General features: G+C 41.2%; 1 protein-coding gene across 2 annotated transcripts in view; it reads right to left on the reverse strand.

Moving 5' to 3' along the window:
* Positions 1-15,438, reverse strand: part of LOC137628450 (uncharacterized) — a 112,915-nt gene that overhangs the window by 33,735 nt on the left and 63,742 nt on the right. For both annotated transcript variants that reach the window (XM_068359610.1, XM_068359601.1), the window contains 2 exons: positions 10,429-10,610; positions 7,627-7,813 (listed from right to left, as the gene is read on the reverse strand). In XM_068359610.1, the coding sequence (XP_068215711.1) occupies positions 7,627-7,813; positions 10,429-10,610 (369 nt within the window). The remainder of the gene's footprint in view (positions 1-7,626; positions 7,814-10,428; positions 10,611-15,438) is intronic.

Below are 15,438 nucleotides of genomic sequence, written 5' to 3' on the forward strand. Positions count from 1 at the left end.
GAGCGGGGGCCCTTACACGCTCATATGCCAGATGCTGCCACTACACACTCTGCGATATGCACACATACACTCACGATGGACCATTCTCCTGCTTCAAGCTCAATATATGACCACCTTCATAGCTAAGGCAATTATCTACAACTTAAATAGGTACTTCTTGGAAGAAAAGGCATAGGCCAAAAAGAGAGAGAGAGAGAGAGAGAGAGAGAGAGAGAGAGAGAGAGAGAGAGAGAGAGAGAGAGAGAGAGAGAGAGAGAGAGAGAATCATTTTATAAATATCAAAATTTTAGAGTAATTTGTATTTTCTTAACCATACAAACCAGAGAATCTTAACAGGAATAAGACGTCGGCGAAATTGAAACAGCCATTAAGAATTTTTAACAAGGTAAACATAGTTGGTCGCCAGGTGGTGTTAAGCCCCGCCCCCCTGACAGGTAGAGAAACCTTCACTTTGACCTTTGGCCTAAGTTGAAGCGGGCTGTGTTACTTGAAAGATCTCAGGTTTGTATTGTTAGGAAAAATAAAAATTTGTGATTTGTTCCTACACAATATAAGCCATCAAAATTTAATGGGAGACTTATCCTAAAGAGGGAGGAGGTCCCTATGACTAAAAACTGGTTTGGTTAACAGACCGGGAAACGTTAATGAACTTTAGTCCTAAGGAAGAGCAAAAGTCATTACTCCTTTCAACCCCCTAACATCCTTCGCATATTTTGTATACGCATTATATGATCAATGAATGTGAATTCATCAGGTCCATCATCTGCATCTAGCGTCCGATCCAGCAAAACAGCAGCTCGACTGCTCCACCCCAAGTGAGGGGAAGAGGAAAAGAAAAATTGCCAGTCATTCTCACCTTTCACTCTAGATCTACATCACAACAGCTATCTACGGCGCGATGTTAATTGTCCTGTGAGGAAGTTGGGTTTGCTATACCACCTGTTGAGCAGCAACTGCCGGTCCTAAGGAAAAGTATCCTGGGACCTATGAGTATATTCCCAGGGGAAATGGGCAGTGAGGGTCATCTGGCATTTCCAGACTCCAGCCTTAATGACTTGTGCCACAGACAGATTCTTCCTGAAGGCTAAGGTAGAACCAATACTTCTGACTAAGTGAGCCCTCATCCTCAAAGGTTCACTTCCTTGGATTTAATCTGGGGAGTAGTAGCATCTGATAGTTTCCCGAAGACAGAAGGACATACTGTAGTATTACTTGAAATCAGTTTTTTTACCTTGTCAGAGCTCAGAAACAGTCTACTGGGTGCTCAGGTCTGAAACACCGAGTTCTTCGGAGGTAGTGTTGCAACCCCCTCATAGGACAAAGAAGCAGGTTATTTTAACCGCTATTTGCTTTTTAAGAGAGGAGATGGAGAAGGTCTAGAACCTGGAATTCTGGATTGATGGATTCTGCATTTTCGCAAAGAACTGAGGAACCAAAGAAAAGACCTTCCAACCCTCAGCATGATCAACAGCATAAGAAATGTTGAGTAACTCGCTCACCCTCTTTGCTGAGGCTAGGATAGGCAGGAAGATAGTAGTTATAGTCCGATCACATTTTGATGCCTTCTTCAGGGGCTCGCAAGGGGCTCTCTCAAGCTATCTAAAGACCTTCATGAAGTTCTATTCAGGAGGTCGAAATTTCTTCAGAGGACAAGACTATTCGAGGCTCCTCATGAGCATGAATAGTTTCCATGATGTGGAAATGTCCAAGTCCTTCAGCCTTACGAACACGACTAAGGGCCAAGCGATAACCCTTTACTGTAGCGAGTGAGAGGTGCTTCTCTCAATGAAGAAAGATGAGAAAGTCAGCAATTATTTGCAAAGAGCCTCCAACTAGAGAAATATCCCGTCAATGACACCAATCGCATAAGATGGTCCATTTTGAATAGGCCAAAGAAGAGACTAGCATGAACACTCGGGTGAATACCTGCCGAGAGGTGGATAGTCTGAAGTACAAGACTTTGAACTGATGCATCACTCCATCTAGGACGAAGCAGTCGCTTGACGGGTATCTGAAACTACGATCCTTCAGAATGACAGAAGCTAAGAATTACCCTCTCCTGATAGTGGCACAGACTGTACTTGCAGTCTCTATCATGAAAAGGATTTGTAGAACAATGGCTCAACAGGCATCACCCCACTCTCAGCAGTTGGAGAAGGGAATCACCATTCTCAGTGGCCCTTTCCTCCTTTCCTCCCTCTGCCTCCTTTCTTGGCTCAGACAGAACGAGAATGAAAGTAGGAAGGATTCTTTCAACGAAGGACTTTAGTGAGATTATTTAGATATGGAAGTGTTGGCTCATCTTCCTCCGTTTCTTAACTGTTGCCTAGACGTCCTTTTGCAAGAACACAGACGTCATGCCCAGCATTGAAAAATTTTGTAAAGAAAAGGCAGCCTTCCATCCCACATGGCAGGAAAAACAGCCAGCTACTGCCTCTCTCCGCTTAAGACCTACAATAGTTCACCCACTGGTTGGCTGACTGGCTCACTAAAAATGTGACAGCTTTAGCACAGGAGAGAATCAGATCCATGAATTTCTTTAGCTCATCTGGGACATGGCAAAATGGCCAACTGCTCCTGACCAATGGTCAATCTAGGAGGCAGCCTGGTCACTTGCCATCAACAGCAATTCCATCACAGTGGATTCAGAAGCCGAGAATGAAGTCCATTCATACGTCAGCTTTTCTATCTAAGTCGTCAACTTTTTAAATCGAGTCATCGATTGGCAAAGGAGTGGGTGGAGTGTCCTCAGGAACATAAAATCTGTGTTTTCTTGAGAGGGTGGGAGGAAAAACCTTGTTTGATTGACTCAAACGCAGAGAGTTATTAGGTCTTGCAATTTGGACAACACTGCCAGATTGAGCCTTTACCAAGGTAGTTCTAGGTTAGGGCGAGAACCATAGGGAGCTCCATATTGCAGTCTGATAAATGTAAGACCTCCTTCAATTTGTTCTGATGAAACTTCTTCTAGTTTGTCCGGCTCCCTGATAAGCACCAGGATCTTCGAAAAGATTGACTCCATCAGTAAGTTGTTTACCTCAGCGGGCAAAGGACCCTGATCAGTAGTTGAATCTGATAGATCACAAGAATTCCTACTCCGAAAGGAATGTTTCTTGCAAGAGGAAGGAATCTCCATGGATTTAGAGTAAAACTGTTCAGTACCTATACTAAACTGAGCCGGTAATCCTTGGTACAAGAAGATGACACCGAAACATGAATTGTAGTCTCTCCGAAGATGCTCAAAAAGAATGTTCGTCAATATTTGAGGGAGAGCTTACATGATCTGATGTATACCAGTTCCAAGTCTTATCCTTCTTTGAAGGAGAATGGTGGTTTGGTAGCTAGTAGATTGGCTAGGGCACCAACCAACCATTGAGATACTACTGCTAGAGAGTTATTGGGTCCTCTGACTTATCAGACAGTATTACATTAGATCAATCTCTCTGGCTACGACTCCTTTTTCTTTTGCCTAAACATACACTGAATAATCTTGCTTATTCTTTCCACATTCTCCTCTGTCCTGATACACTTGACAACACAGATTACCAAACAATTCATCTTCACTCAAGAGGTTAACTACTACACTATAATTGTTCAGTGGCTACTTTCCTTTTGGTAAGAGTAGAAGAGACTTTTTAGCTATGGCAAGCAGCTCTTCTAGGAGAAGGACACTCTAAAATCAAACTATTTTTCTCTAGTCTTGGGTAGTGCCATAGCCTCTGTTCCATGGTCTTCTACTGCCTTGGGGTAGAGTTTTCTTGTTTGAGGGTACACTTGGGCACACTTTTTTACCTTATATATCTTCCTCTTGTTTTTTTGAAGTTTTATAGTTTATATATGAAAGATATGTTTTAATGTTATTACTGTCCTTAAAATATTTCATATTATCCATTCTTCTCTCGTAGTTATTGATTTTCTTATTTCCTTTCCTCACTGACCTATTTTTCCCATTGGAGCTCTTGGGAATACAGCATCCTGCTTTTCCAACTAGGGTTGTAGCTTAGGAAGTAATAATAAATAATAAATAGTAAATAATAAACAAATAATAAATAATAAATAATAAATAATAATAATAATAATAATGATAATAATAAATAATAAAAAACAATAACAACAACAATAATAATAAGAACAACAAGAATAAGAATAATAATAATAATAATAATGATGATAATAATAATAATAATAATAACAATAATAATAATAGACTTATAGTCTCTGCAACTGGGACTAGAGTCAAAAGCAGTAAGGTCCAAACCTGGTTGGGGCACCACGAGTAGACAAGCAATTGTTTCAGGAAGATTTCTTTGGTGAAGATATCTCTTGTTGGAAATTGAAAAATCCAGAGAAGAAACTTCCTTAAGTGACTTGGAGGAATAAGGGGCCTCTCTCGAAGCTTTAGAAGATTTGAACAGCAAGGTCCGAAAGCCAGCAGACTCCTCCAAATAAACATGGCCTCTGCAGGACCAAGACTTCTTAGATGAAGTAAAAGAGGACCAACTGTGAGAAGACCAACAATGTGGGGTCTTAAATGGTGGGGAATGTGAGATAGAACCCACTGTTTTGATCTTAGAGATCGGGAACATGTTCTCGTGTCACTTTCAAAACTCATGTTGTGATCGAGGGTATTTGGATTGTTGCTCAAAACAAGAGCTAGAAGAACAAGACTTCTTGTCTTGTGGGGAGCGATGCCGTACGACACAAGATTTCTTGTGGTGAGCGAGACTTCCTATCTCTTGGAAAAGTAGAGGGAGAAGTGCAAGATCTCTTTGTTCTTGGGGAACAAGATCAAGACGATCGTAACAATCGTGCTTATGGAGACTTAGACCGGGACAACAGGGTATACTGTGATCATGCATGTGGCAAACGTGCTTGGTGTGTTCACGTCTCATGTGGGGAAAGAACAGAAGGGTGTGAAGGGCCTGGTTTCTCTTCTTCTTCTTAGGGTGTATGGGTGATATTGGTCGTTCAATTAATAAATTGGTCGTTCGAAAGAAACGGAAGAGTTGTCAGAAACCACCTCCTTCCTTGCCGATCCTTTCTTAGATTGACACTCAGTCAACAAAACGTCTTGGAAGAGTTCTGAAGCAGGAGAGGTACCAGAGTCCTCACCAGTAACGCTTGGAATAAGTTTATCATAATTTTGATCCCTGGAACCTTACACGTGCGTGCCAGAACCATTCAGAGGAATTGACCAAGAACTCTCGAGACTATGATCAACTGGTCATCCTGTAATTTGGAGACTTCCTCTTCTTCGTCTTCCTCTGGAAATCAGACAACACCTATAAAGCAAGAGAAGGAGGCATACCAGGAGAAGAGACAGGCTAAGGGAAGTATGGTCACTGAACTTCCTACTTGGCCTTCTTCACAGCAGTCAAGGGTTTCTCATTAGTTGATGACACCTTAGCTGAAGCAAGGCATTCCACAGAAGAAACATGCACATTGTCAGGAGCCTCTTCCACAGGGGAAACTGAACAGGAAGCAGCAGAGGACTTCTGAGCTCTAGCCAAAGCTTTATAAGGTCTAAATAATTGCAAGGGTTGTCAACAGCAGACACACCAGGGGGAGAAGGTTGAGAGAGATGAAAGGGTGTACTGCCCTCACTGAGAGATGACCAAACAACCACCTTCTCTGACCACTCCTGGAGGGTAGGGTGCAGTCTCCCTTCCCTGATGGGTTCCCTCAGAGGAATCAACCTCGACAGAAGCAACAAGGGAAACAGACAGATTTGTTCCAAAAGGAGGGAAAAAAAAAAGCTAGTTTCTTCGGCATCAGCTTGGAAGTGCCCTCTGGTACCATTAAATCTTAGACTTCTTCCTGCAAAGGGGGCCACTCCCTACACTCCTCACAAGGAGATGACTGCTCACAGCCATGTCCCCTGTAAAATCTACCATTAAATCTTAGACTTCTTCCTGCAAAGGGGGCCACTCCCTACACTCCTCACAAGGAGATGACTGCTCACAGCCATGTCCCCTGTAAAATCTACAAAGACGATGAGGGTCCACCTCCGGATCGCTTATGTAACGACTGCTACAGCAACCTTCCTTACTTGGGCAAAGCCACATGTCTGGCTTAGGGGTGACATCAAAGCAAGCAATCAATCACTCTGGAAAGAGAAAAGAAAAAAAGAATTAACAGCCAAGACAGGGACACAGCAGCGTACAAGTGTACATAGCTGGAGCCGAATTCTAAGAGAAGGTTGCTCTACCTGTTAGGTGGGCAGGGCGTAACCAGCTACCTGGCGACCAACCATGTTTACCTCGTTAAAAATTCTAACGGCCGTTTCTGCTTCGATGTCGTCTTACTCCTATTAAAGGTTGATGGTTTGTATTACGTGTAGGGACAAACGTAAATTTATATAGAAACAGACAGAATAAAAGTAATAGAGAGACTAAGTAAGGGGGATGGGTTGGAGAGCGGGCGGGTGATTTGTGGAGACGTAGCATCAGTGACGGAACTTGTTTAAAACCAGGAGTCCTTTCTCGCTGTGTTGAGTATAGCATTTTCTTTCTTTAAGAATCTTATAAACATATAGTTAATTCTAAATAATTTATTTTCCTTCATAAAGCTCTATGATACACAGTATTCTGGAAGTTTAATTCTGCTTTGATCATCCAATCAAATACTCAAGACAATGAAACTTGGGAAGCTTGAACACAGTGTAAATGCTTTTATGTTGAGCAGGCTAACATCAGCCTTATTTCATAGCTCATATGTTAATCTGTTTAGCACTGCTTTTCATCTTAATATGCTCTTTTTTTATCTTTTTTGTTATCTCTCTTTTGCAGATGTTTACTTCTCCATCAGTTTTACTTTTTTCCCTGTTATGGCACTTGATCTTGTAGAATCGTGCTTTCTCTACTATTGTTGTAGTATTAGTAGTAGCAGTTTGTTAAATATTATGGTGCCATCAGTAGTATTGATCATGTGCAGAGTTTTCTCTATTTTTCTGATTATGCTTTTCTCTCTGGGACTCAGTTTTGACAGCAAGAGACCTATTTTTCAAGGAGATATTCGCAAATGGTAAAGGGGTGGTTGTGACATCACCCCTTTACCATTCACAATGGCCAACAAAAACAAGTCCCCTTAGCCTTACTCTCAGTTCACTCCTGGATTCTCCAGGAATAAAACATATGTGATCTAGAACACTAACAAGATGGCTTTCAGATCATTGATCTTCCCTTTTCCAAAGACCTGCCACAAATTTTTCTTGAATTTACTTAGAGTAGTACAGTCTACATAGTATGAACACAAAGATATTTCCACTATCCCCTGAAGAATTATAATGAACATAGGTCTCTTGCTACCAACAATGAGACAGAGAGAAAAACATAATTCATTAGCCATGTGTCAGGAAAGGTCATTTCAGATGGCAGGTAAATTTGTTTAGGCTTCCAATACAATTTCTTTGCAAATAAAATAGTGAAAACTTTGTACAAGATCAAAAGTACTGATACGGCCATAATCTTAACAAAACGTGCTTAAACGAGATTCTTTCTCCTATATTCAATAATAATAATGATATAAAAAATAATGATGAAAAACAATAATAATAATGTAATAAAATAGTACTGTAATAATAATAATAACAATAATAACAATATTGTAAATACATGTACAGCTTACCTGTTGATTAATCAGCTTTTGTAAAGAACCCATAGCAGCAGGTATGACTCCTAGACATAACAAATATTCACAGCCCAACTGATCGCACGACAACACAAACATGAGCCAGGCAATTTCATCTACACCATCGTCATGTCTCTCAAGACCATCGATAGCTTTCCGTGCAATATTGTCAACCCTCACATATCTGCCATAAGGAAGATCATAAACTTTTTAAATCATTTGTATTTTTCCAAACTATACATAATGAGGAAGAATCATTTAAATATTTAGGAACTATGATCTCTAATACAGGATCTTTAGAATTGGAGTTTAATGAAAGATTGAAAAAAGCAAATCATACAATGGCTAGGTTAAGTAAAATTTGGAAATCAAATCACCTGAAATTACATATAAAATCAGGCTATATATCAGATTAGTGAATCGGTGTTACTGTATGGACATGAGTTGTGGTATGACGATGAAACAGTATCCAAAAGATTTTGTAAATTTGAGAACAAAGCCCTCAGAAGAATATTGGGAGTTAAATGGTATGACAGGATTAGAAACGAAACTATAAGGGAGATTACTCGAGTGCCATATGTGGATGAGATCATGGTGAGGGGTAGATGGCGATGGTTTGGGCATGCTCTTCGCACTCCCCAAGAGAGATTAGTTCACCAAACGTTCAGCTGGGGTCCACAAGGGACTAGAAGAGTTGGAAGACCCAGGCCTACATGGCCGAGGACCATGAAGCGTATAGTAGGAGATGATGAATGGAGAAGTATTGATTTAAAAGGTCAAGCTAGAGATGACTGGCGACATCTAACCAGGGCCCTTTGCGTCAATAGGAGTAGGAGGAGATCATGATGATGATACATACCAGAGTCCTTTACTGGGATTAAGACTTCATAGAAGCTGGAATGGTCATTAAAATTCAACAAGGTAGTTATAAATACAGGCAGGTGGCAGGGCAACCCCACCTACCTGTTAGTCAGCTTGACGCTCACTTTTGGTCTTAGGCCTAGGACTTGCTGGGTGCTTGAGGTGCAAAGTGTTACTTAAACGACCCAGGTTTGTAAAGTTGGGAAAATACAAATTTTCAGCTTTATCCAGAAACATCTGTCCTACTGGAAACATCCCTACCTGGGGATCGCTGGACTGGGGTTCGAGTCCTGCTCAAACTCGATAGTTTCTTGTAGTATGTAACCTCACCATCCTTGTGAGCTAAGGATGGGAGGTTTGGAGGAGCCTAATGGTGTACCTGCTGAGTCATCAGCAGACAATGCCTAGCCTTCCCTGATCCTTGCTTACGTGGAGAGGGGCCTTGGGCACTGACCATATGTACCACTATATATGATCAGTATCTAGGGCATTGACCTGTTAGCCAAGACAATGTCACTGTCCCTACCCTCTGCCATTCATGAGTGGCATATAAATTGTAGATCCTTGTATTCTTCATCTTATTCCTCCTTTGAACAGGACAGTTTATCTGCAAATTTATCTGTTTATATTAGAAAGAGAAAGCAAAATAAAAATCCCAGGCAGCAAGACAATTTGTGTAATACTTGAGGCCAAAGTTATGAGTGAGTGCCTAGCTGACTGGCAAGGGTGGGGCTTCCCTACCCCGTGCCGATAATTATAACTACCTCGTCAAATTTTAACGGTTTTACCAGCTTTGCTAAAGTCATACTCCTATTAAAGGATAATGGTTTGTATTGAGGTGGGGACAAGAGAGCATTACCATTTGCACTTGTACTGCTTGTATGTTTAATCATTCTTCAGGTACAAAAAAATACACTAATTCCTTCATTACCTGTACTAATAAATCTAATACATTTTCTTATATTAGTAATACTGCCTAATAGGAAAATCTATCTAGATTAGCAATATAAAACCTACCCTTCTAATCAATATATTCTATCACAATGTAAAGATGTATTTAAGCTGAAAATAACAACAAAATTACATTAACAAAATTAAATAAATTCCCTGTATTTACATAAATCTATCCTAGAATAGGACTGCAATTCCTCCATTGTAAAATCTCTCAAGCACCCATTGTTTATAAAGTAAGACTATCAAAATTCTATGATAAACTATTTATTGAAAAAGTAATATACTGTAACATATACTATACTACTAAAAATTACAAATAAAGTAAACTTCTTTAAATATACATAGAGCCAAGGAATCTATTGAAACTTATACAGAACAAACAGTAAATTGTAAAGAATTTACTTGTATTTTATTTTATTCCTTTTCAGTGAATGCATTCCTAAAATACAGGTAAGGTTGGCTAACTAAAATGCACATAAGCTTTCATATACTTCTCACAAATCAAATTGAATTTGAAGAAAGCAATCTGGCATACATTTGCTTATCACCATTACACACAATTATCTTTTATTTATCCTTTTCAATTATATTAAGTGGTAAATGTTTGTCCATATTCATAATATATCTCTAAGGATCACTTATTCAATTTTAATCATATTAACAAACACAACCCCATAAAATAAAAATAATAATATAGGCAAGCCAGATGTCTATTTGAAGATTCTAACATTTAAACCTTGGGTAACTATACAGTATTACTGAAATTATTTTTTGTGTGCCACCTAGATCTCTAACCAGCATTAATTACAGAATATCTGTCATGTTAAAATTAAGGAACCAACCAATAAATTTAATCGGCTGTGTTTTTACATTTCACCTTGTAACAAAAAATACTTTAATTCTTTCCGAGAGATATACGAGCAGATTAGTAATGACAAAAGGCACTGCAAAGCATAAAACAATTACAGAAAAGGTTTTACTTACTGCAACATATCAGGAACTGTTGCGTAATAGTGAGTAAGGGCATACGAAGCAGATTGCACTGTACGGCACACGTGACATCCCAAGAGCTCTGTTAGGTGACCATCTACTCCAAGCAATTTCATTTCATAGCAGAGTTCCTCATTATTTAAACATAAGTTACCCAGGCACCAAGCAACAGCATCCTATCAAGAAGAGACGAAAAACGCAAGCAATAACAAGTTTGCCCACGCAAGTTAATTCTAAAACATTCACTTTTTTACATGCAGGTTTGTACATTTGCCATAAGTTAATTTATTTACCTCCATTTATTTTTTGTTTGACTTACAAACCCATTAGTTAAACTAACCAAATTCATTGTTTCCCTGAATCTTAGACACTCCATTCAGGAATATAAAGAAAAACAGGATCATCTGTGAGCCTACTGACCATGGAATTCCACTTTTAGCTATGATCTCCATGTCTTGATTTTTGCCTTGATAAGAGCAAGTTGCCTCTTAGACTTTTATTAATTTTACCCTTATTCTATTCCTCTTCCATCAATTCAAGCTAGTTCATCACCTTTCTCAGCTCAATTTCTCTTGTGCACATCTCCATACAAATTCTAATAAACAGAATTTTACTTTGTCTTTCAATTTAAAAAAAAAAAATTACCTATTCATTGTACTCAACTTCCAGCCATGAGTGTTGTGCCAGAAAATGGTGTTTTCTAAGGGATAAAAAGACATTTCTTGTGTAGATTTTTAAAAGCTACTTCCACTTCATAAAAAGTAAAGACCGATTACACATAAAATCCCTACAGATCTACTCATTGAGTGTCCATTTTCATTATCTTAAAAAATACTATTGTAAAAGTTTTACCCCGGGTATCACCAAGCACATTATTCTGGTATAGCAAGGAAAAGGTGTTCAAAATAGCTTCTGTTGCTATTCTAAAGGTCAGTTTCCAGTACAGTAATCCATAATCTGTATTGCTCCTGTCAAAGCCACCAAAGTATTTGTTCTCAACCACCAGTGATACAAATTACATCCCTCCTGCACAGCTCGACTTCATTTTTTAAAGGTAAAATCTAACACTACAAAATATTTCTTTCAATGCTTACTCCTCACTTGTAATTATGTTCTGCCTAAAACCCCAATAAAAGAAGAGCTCTTGCAAAGCTAAAACCAATAGGCCACTGGCAAATATGCATGCTACTACCAGTCAGCCACCTAGCTGTCTTCTGTACATCTGAGTTTTTCTACTGCTAGATGGTTCTCTAAGAAATTTATATGCTAGTACCTTTCTGATTCGGACCAAAAGACAGAGATGGTTTAGTGTGGTTTATGGGTCCCCCACCTTCTTTCGATGCATTCGCAAAGAGCATCAGTTCCAGAGGGGAGCGGGACGAGAAGATTGACCTCTTTAAGGAGGTTCTCGTCTGCCACCCACCATCTGAGGTCTGTCAGTTCTTCTGACCTTAGTTGAACCAGGGTGTCTGAGGCATCGCTTGCTTAATTTCACTTAGACTTGAGGCCCCCTTGGACCCATGAGGAAAGATTTTGCCCCTCCAATGATCGGAAAAGGGGAAGGGCACTGGACTACCTGGTCAACCAATTACCCTATAGGGTGGTCAACAATACCCCGGGATTGTAATTGTTGTTCCCCTCTCCTAAGGGCTAGCAAGTTCCTTTGAGTGGAACAGGCGACCTTGACTCTCAAATGAGAATCAATGCCCCTTGGTTTGCATCGAGGCGTTGAGGGATTGCGAAGCAAAAAAACATCTCAAGTTGATGTCAAGACGTGCAATTGATTGCACGCTTCTGCTATGAAAGGGGGGGAGGATCCTGTCCTTCCTCCAACTGTCACCAATCTAGTGGGAGTTGGACGAGTAAGAATGATACAAATCGATAAACCAGGTATCCAGTACAGCTTATGTTATTACAGTGAATCTCCTTAGCGATTGCTTTTTTGGATAAGAGACTGGTCGGTACAGTAACTACAAAGCGTATCCAATTATTCCCAAAGGATAAGATTGAGATGTACCTTCAATCTATTGTTGGATGGATAATATGTGCATATGTCTATCTACGGACCAGTAACACAGACAGGGGAGCCGGACGAACATACGGGCATAGCCTGAATTATAGTCGTGTCCGAATCTCGGTTAGAGAACGTTGAAAACGTTCGTGACTGTGATTTTCTCCTCCCCGTGAAAGACGAAAAACATTTGTATTTTTTTGTCTCCGATTGGAAAAAACTGGCATAGGTATTTAATATTCCCTTATAGGAAAAAGGATTCACTTATGAGAAGTTTTTGGTCCAAATATTTTTTAAAAACTAAGACCTTCAATCAGAAAGAAAGGAAGGAACTGCCTATGAAGGCAGTCTGTGCATGCAGTATGTCTGGTTACGGGAAGGTAAATGTGTATTACATGACCTGGTTTCCCGTAAGGTAGGCTATATAGCCATCAACACTACAACTTATTAGAACAGAGTTCTAATTGTAAGATGGTGTATAGCCCTTGTTGGTAGAAAGATAGCTTGCACGCATATGTACCTGCCAGTCTGTGGTAGCACATGTGTACTCATTGCCTCCAGGTAAACGTTTGAAAACAAATTTGAGCTCGGTTGAGGGACTAATGTACGTGCAACAAATCGCACCATTTTTTCCCAAGGAAACTTTGATCGTCGAATAGCTATGGTATTTTTTCAAGATGTGAGTGCATATGCCTACAAACAAAACATACAGTTATTGTAGCGATCATTCCTCCATCGGTGTGTGCCTACCCTGTGGGCAGGGCTCGCCTACATTCATACACAGACAAAGTTGTCTGGCCCCCTTGTGGGCAGGGTTTGTAACGTTAGTAAACGTAATGAGAAGTTGACAACGTTTGTTGCTACTGTTCATAAACATAAGCTAATACAGCTCCCTTGGGACTAAAGGCTTTAGAAAATAACCCTATAAGAGTAAAAAAAAAAAAAAAAAAAAAAAAAAAGGTAAAATGTCTCGCAAGCCTATAATGTTAAAACTAGAATTCGTTGTGCCCAGGGGCACAATGACAGCATGCGGGTGACTCGAACAATCGGTAGAAACCATGTTTGTGACAATAACCTTGAGGTTTTCTTTGAGAGAGAGAGTAAATGCACCCCAGAAGGAGTTCTTACGGCCTTTTATGAAAATTTTAATGAACGCCTGTTGAAGTCGTATAAAACTTCTCAGAGACGAGAGTTTCCCATACAGGCTATAGTCTCGTATGTGAGGGTTTGCTCAACCAACACATAAATCAGGCAGGTTCGTATGGAGTTGCCACTGAGCGCTTCTTCATATCGAACACTTTCTCGTAAGGGGTTGCCATCGAACCCTTTCTCGCTAGCGAGAACTACTACTGTATAATGCAGGCAAAAAAAAAAACCTGCCAAAAGGAATTGAACTGGAATGTAAAAATTCTTTTTACTTTGCTAGAGTCCCGGTGGTAGCGAGATTGATGCTGATCTCACAGAGGGAGAAGATTTCTCAGTGACGACAGACAATTACAAGCCACCTACTACCCTAACCGCTAGTTAGTGGGAGGGGGGGGAGGTGACGGTGGTTCGTCTATGGATGAAAGGCATGGAGCTAGCGAGACCAGTCGAAGGTTCAACGCGACAAGGACCAGAAGGTCTCCCAAAGCCACGAGAGACCGAAGCCTCAGTGTGACAGGAACCCTAAGGTCCTGGGTTGCGAGAACCCGATGGTTCAGCATAACCGGGGTTGTGAGAGCCTGAAGGCTCAACGCAACGGGAACCCGCAAGTTCCAGGCCACGAGAACCCAAAGGCTCAACGTGACTAGGACCCGAAAGTCCCAGGTTGCAAGAACCTGAAGGAACATCGAAACCAGAACCCGAAGGCTCGGTGTCCCGCAAGCCAGAAGGCTTAGCAAGACGAGGACCCGAAGGTCTCGTGTTGTGAGAACCCGAAAGAAAATCGCGACAGACGCCTGAAGGCTCTGGATCAAGGAAGCCCGATGCGAGATTGTCACGAGACCAAGAAACATTGTGACTTGAACCCGAGGGCTCAAAAAGGCGTCTCCTACCGCTGGGGGAGGAGCACGCCCTGGATGGCGAAGGTATAAAAACTCCTCCAACCGACGAACCTCCGAAGGGGAACGTCTAGCAGAAATCACCAAAGGGGGAGACTGCTCAAGCTCAAGAGCTTTCTCCCTAGGGCGGAGGATTGTTCTCCCAAAGAATATTGCTTAGGACAACGCACTACCCCCACCCTTGGGGGAGAAACGTAAGCGTAAGGAGATCGCTGACCACAAGCAGTTCTCTCTCGCGAACAAGAGATGTTCCTCCCGAGGAGAGATAAGCCTAGGACTTTGCTCTCCTAATGCCCCTGAAGGAGAAGCCACGTCTTCGGAGTCAGCCACGAGACCAAGGTCAGACCAACAGGCCGCAGCACTTGCAACAACCCGAATGATGAAAAGGACGTCTCCTACGCAGGGAAAGGAGAAAGCACAAGAAGAGGGGTCAGAAACTCCTCTTCCCGATGGACCCCAAAGGGGAATGTCTAGCAGGAACCTCTGGAGAGGGAGTCTGCTCTGTTACAAAAAGCTGAACAAGCTTTCTCTCATGAACAAGAGGAATGTTCTCCCGAAGGAGGACATCACGACATCGCCTAGAACTAGTTTTCCCCCAGCCCAATGGGAAAAAAGTAGGCGTACATCATGTGTTGGACACTGAACAATCAGTCCTCCCAAAGGAGAACCTTGCCTTGTACATTGCCCTCCCCCAGGCCAAGGGGGAGCAGTCTTCGGCGACGAGATAGCAACAAAGGGAAGGTAGCTAAACGGCTGATGATGGAAAGCTCTCCCTCGGGAGGGAGAGCAGCCCAACACCCAGGGAGGTTAACTCTCTCTCAAAAGAGAAAGTTCTCCAACCCCTGGAGGCAAACCTCCAGATAGCGGTCTCTGCTTCCTTTCAATAAGCCTTGTTCAAGTTGAAGGTCGGCATTGAGTGCTACATCGTAACCAGCGAACAGCTCATGAGTT

This window comes from Palaemon carinicauda, chromosome 2 (genome assembly GCF_036898095.1).
Source record: "Palaemon carinicauda isolate YSFRI2023 chromosome 2, ASM3689809v2, whole genome shotgun sequence".
Classification (NCBI taxonomy): Eukaryota; Metazoa; Arthropoda; class Malacostraca; order Decapoda; family Palaemonidae; genus Palaemon; species Palaemon carinicauda.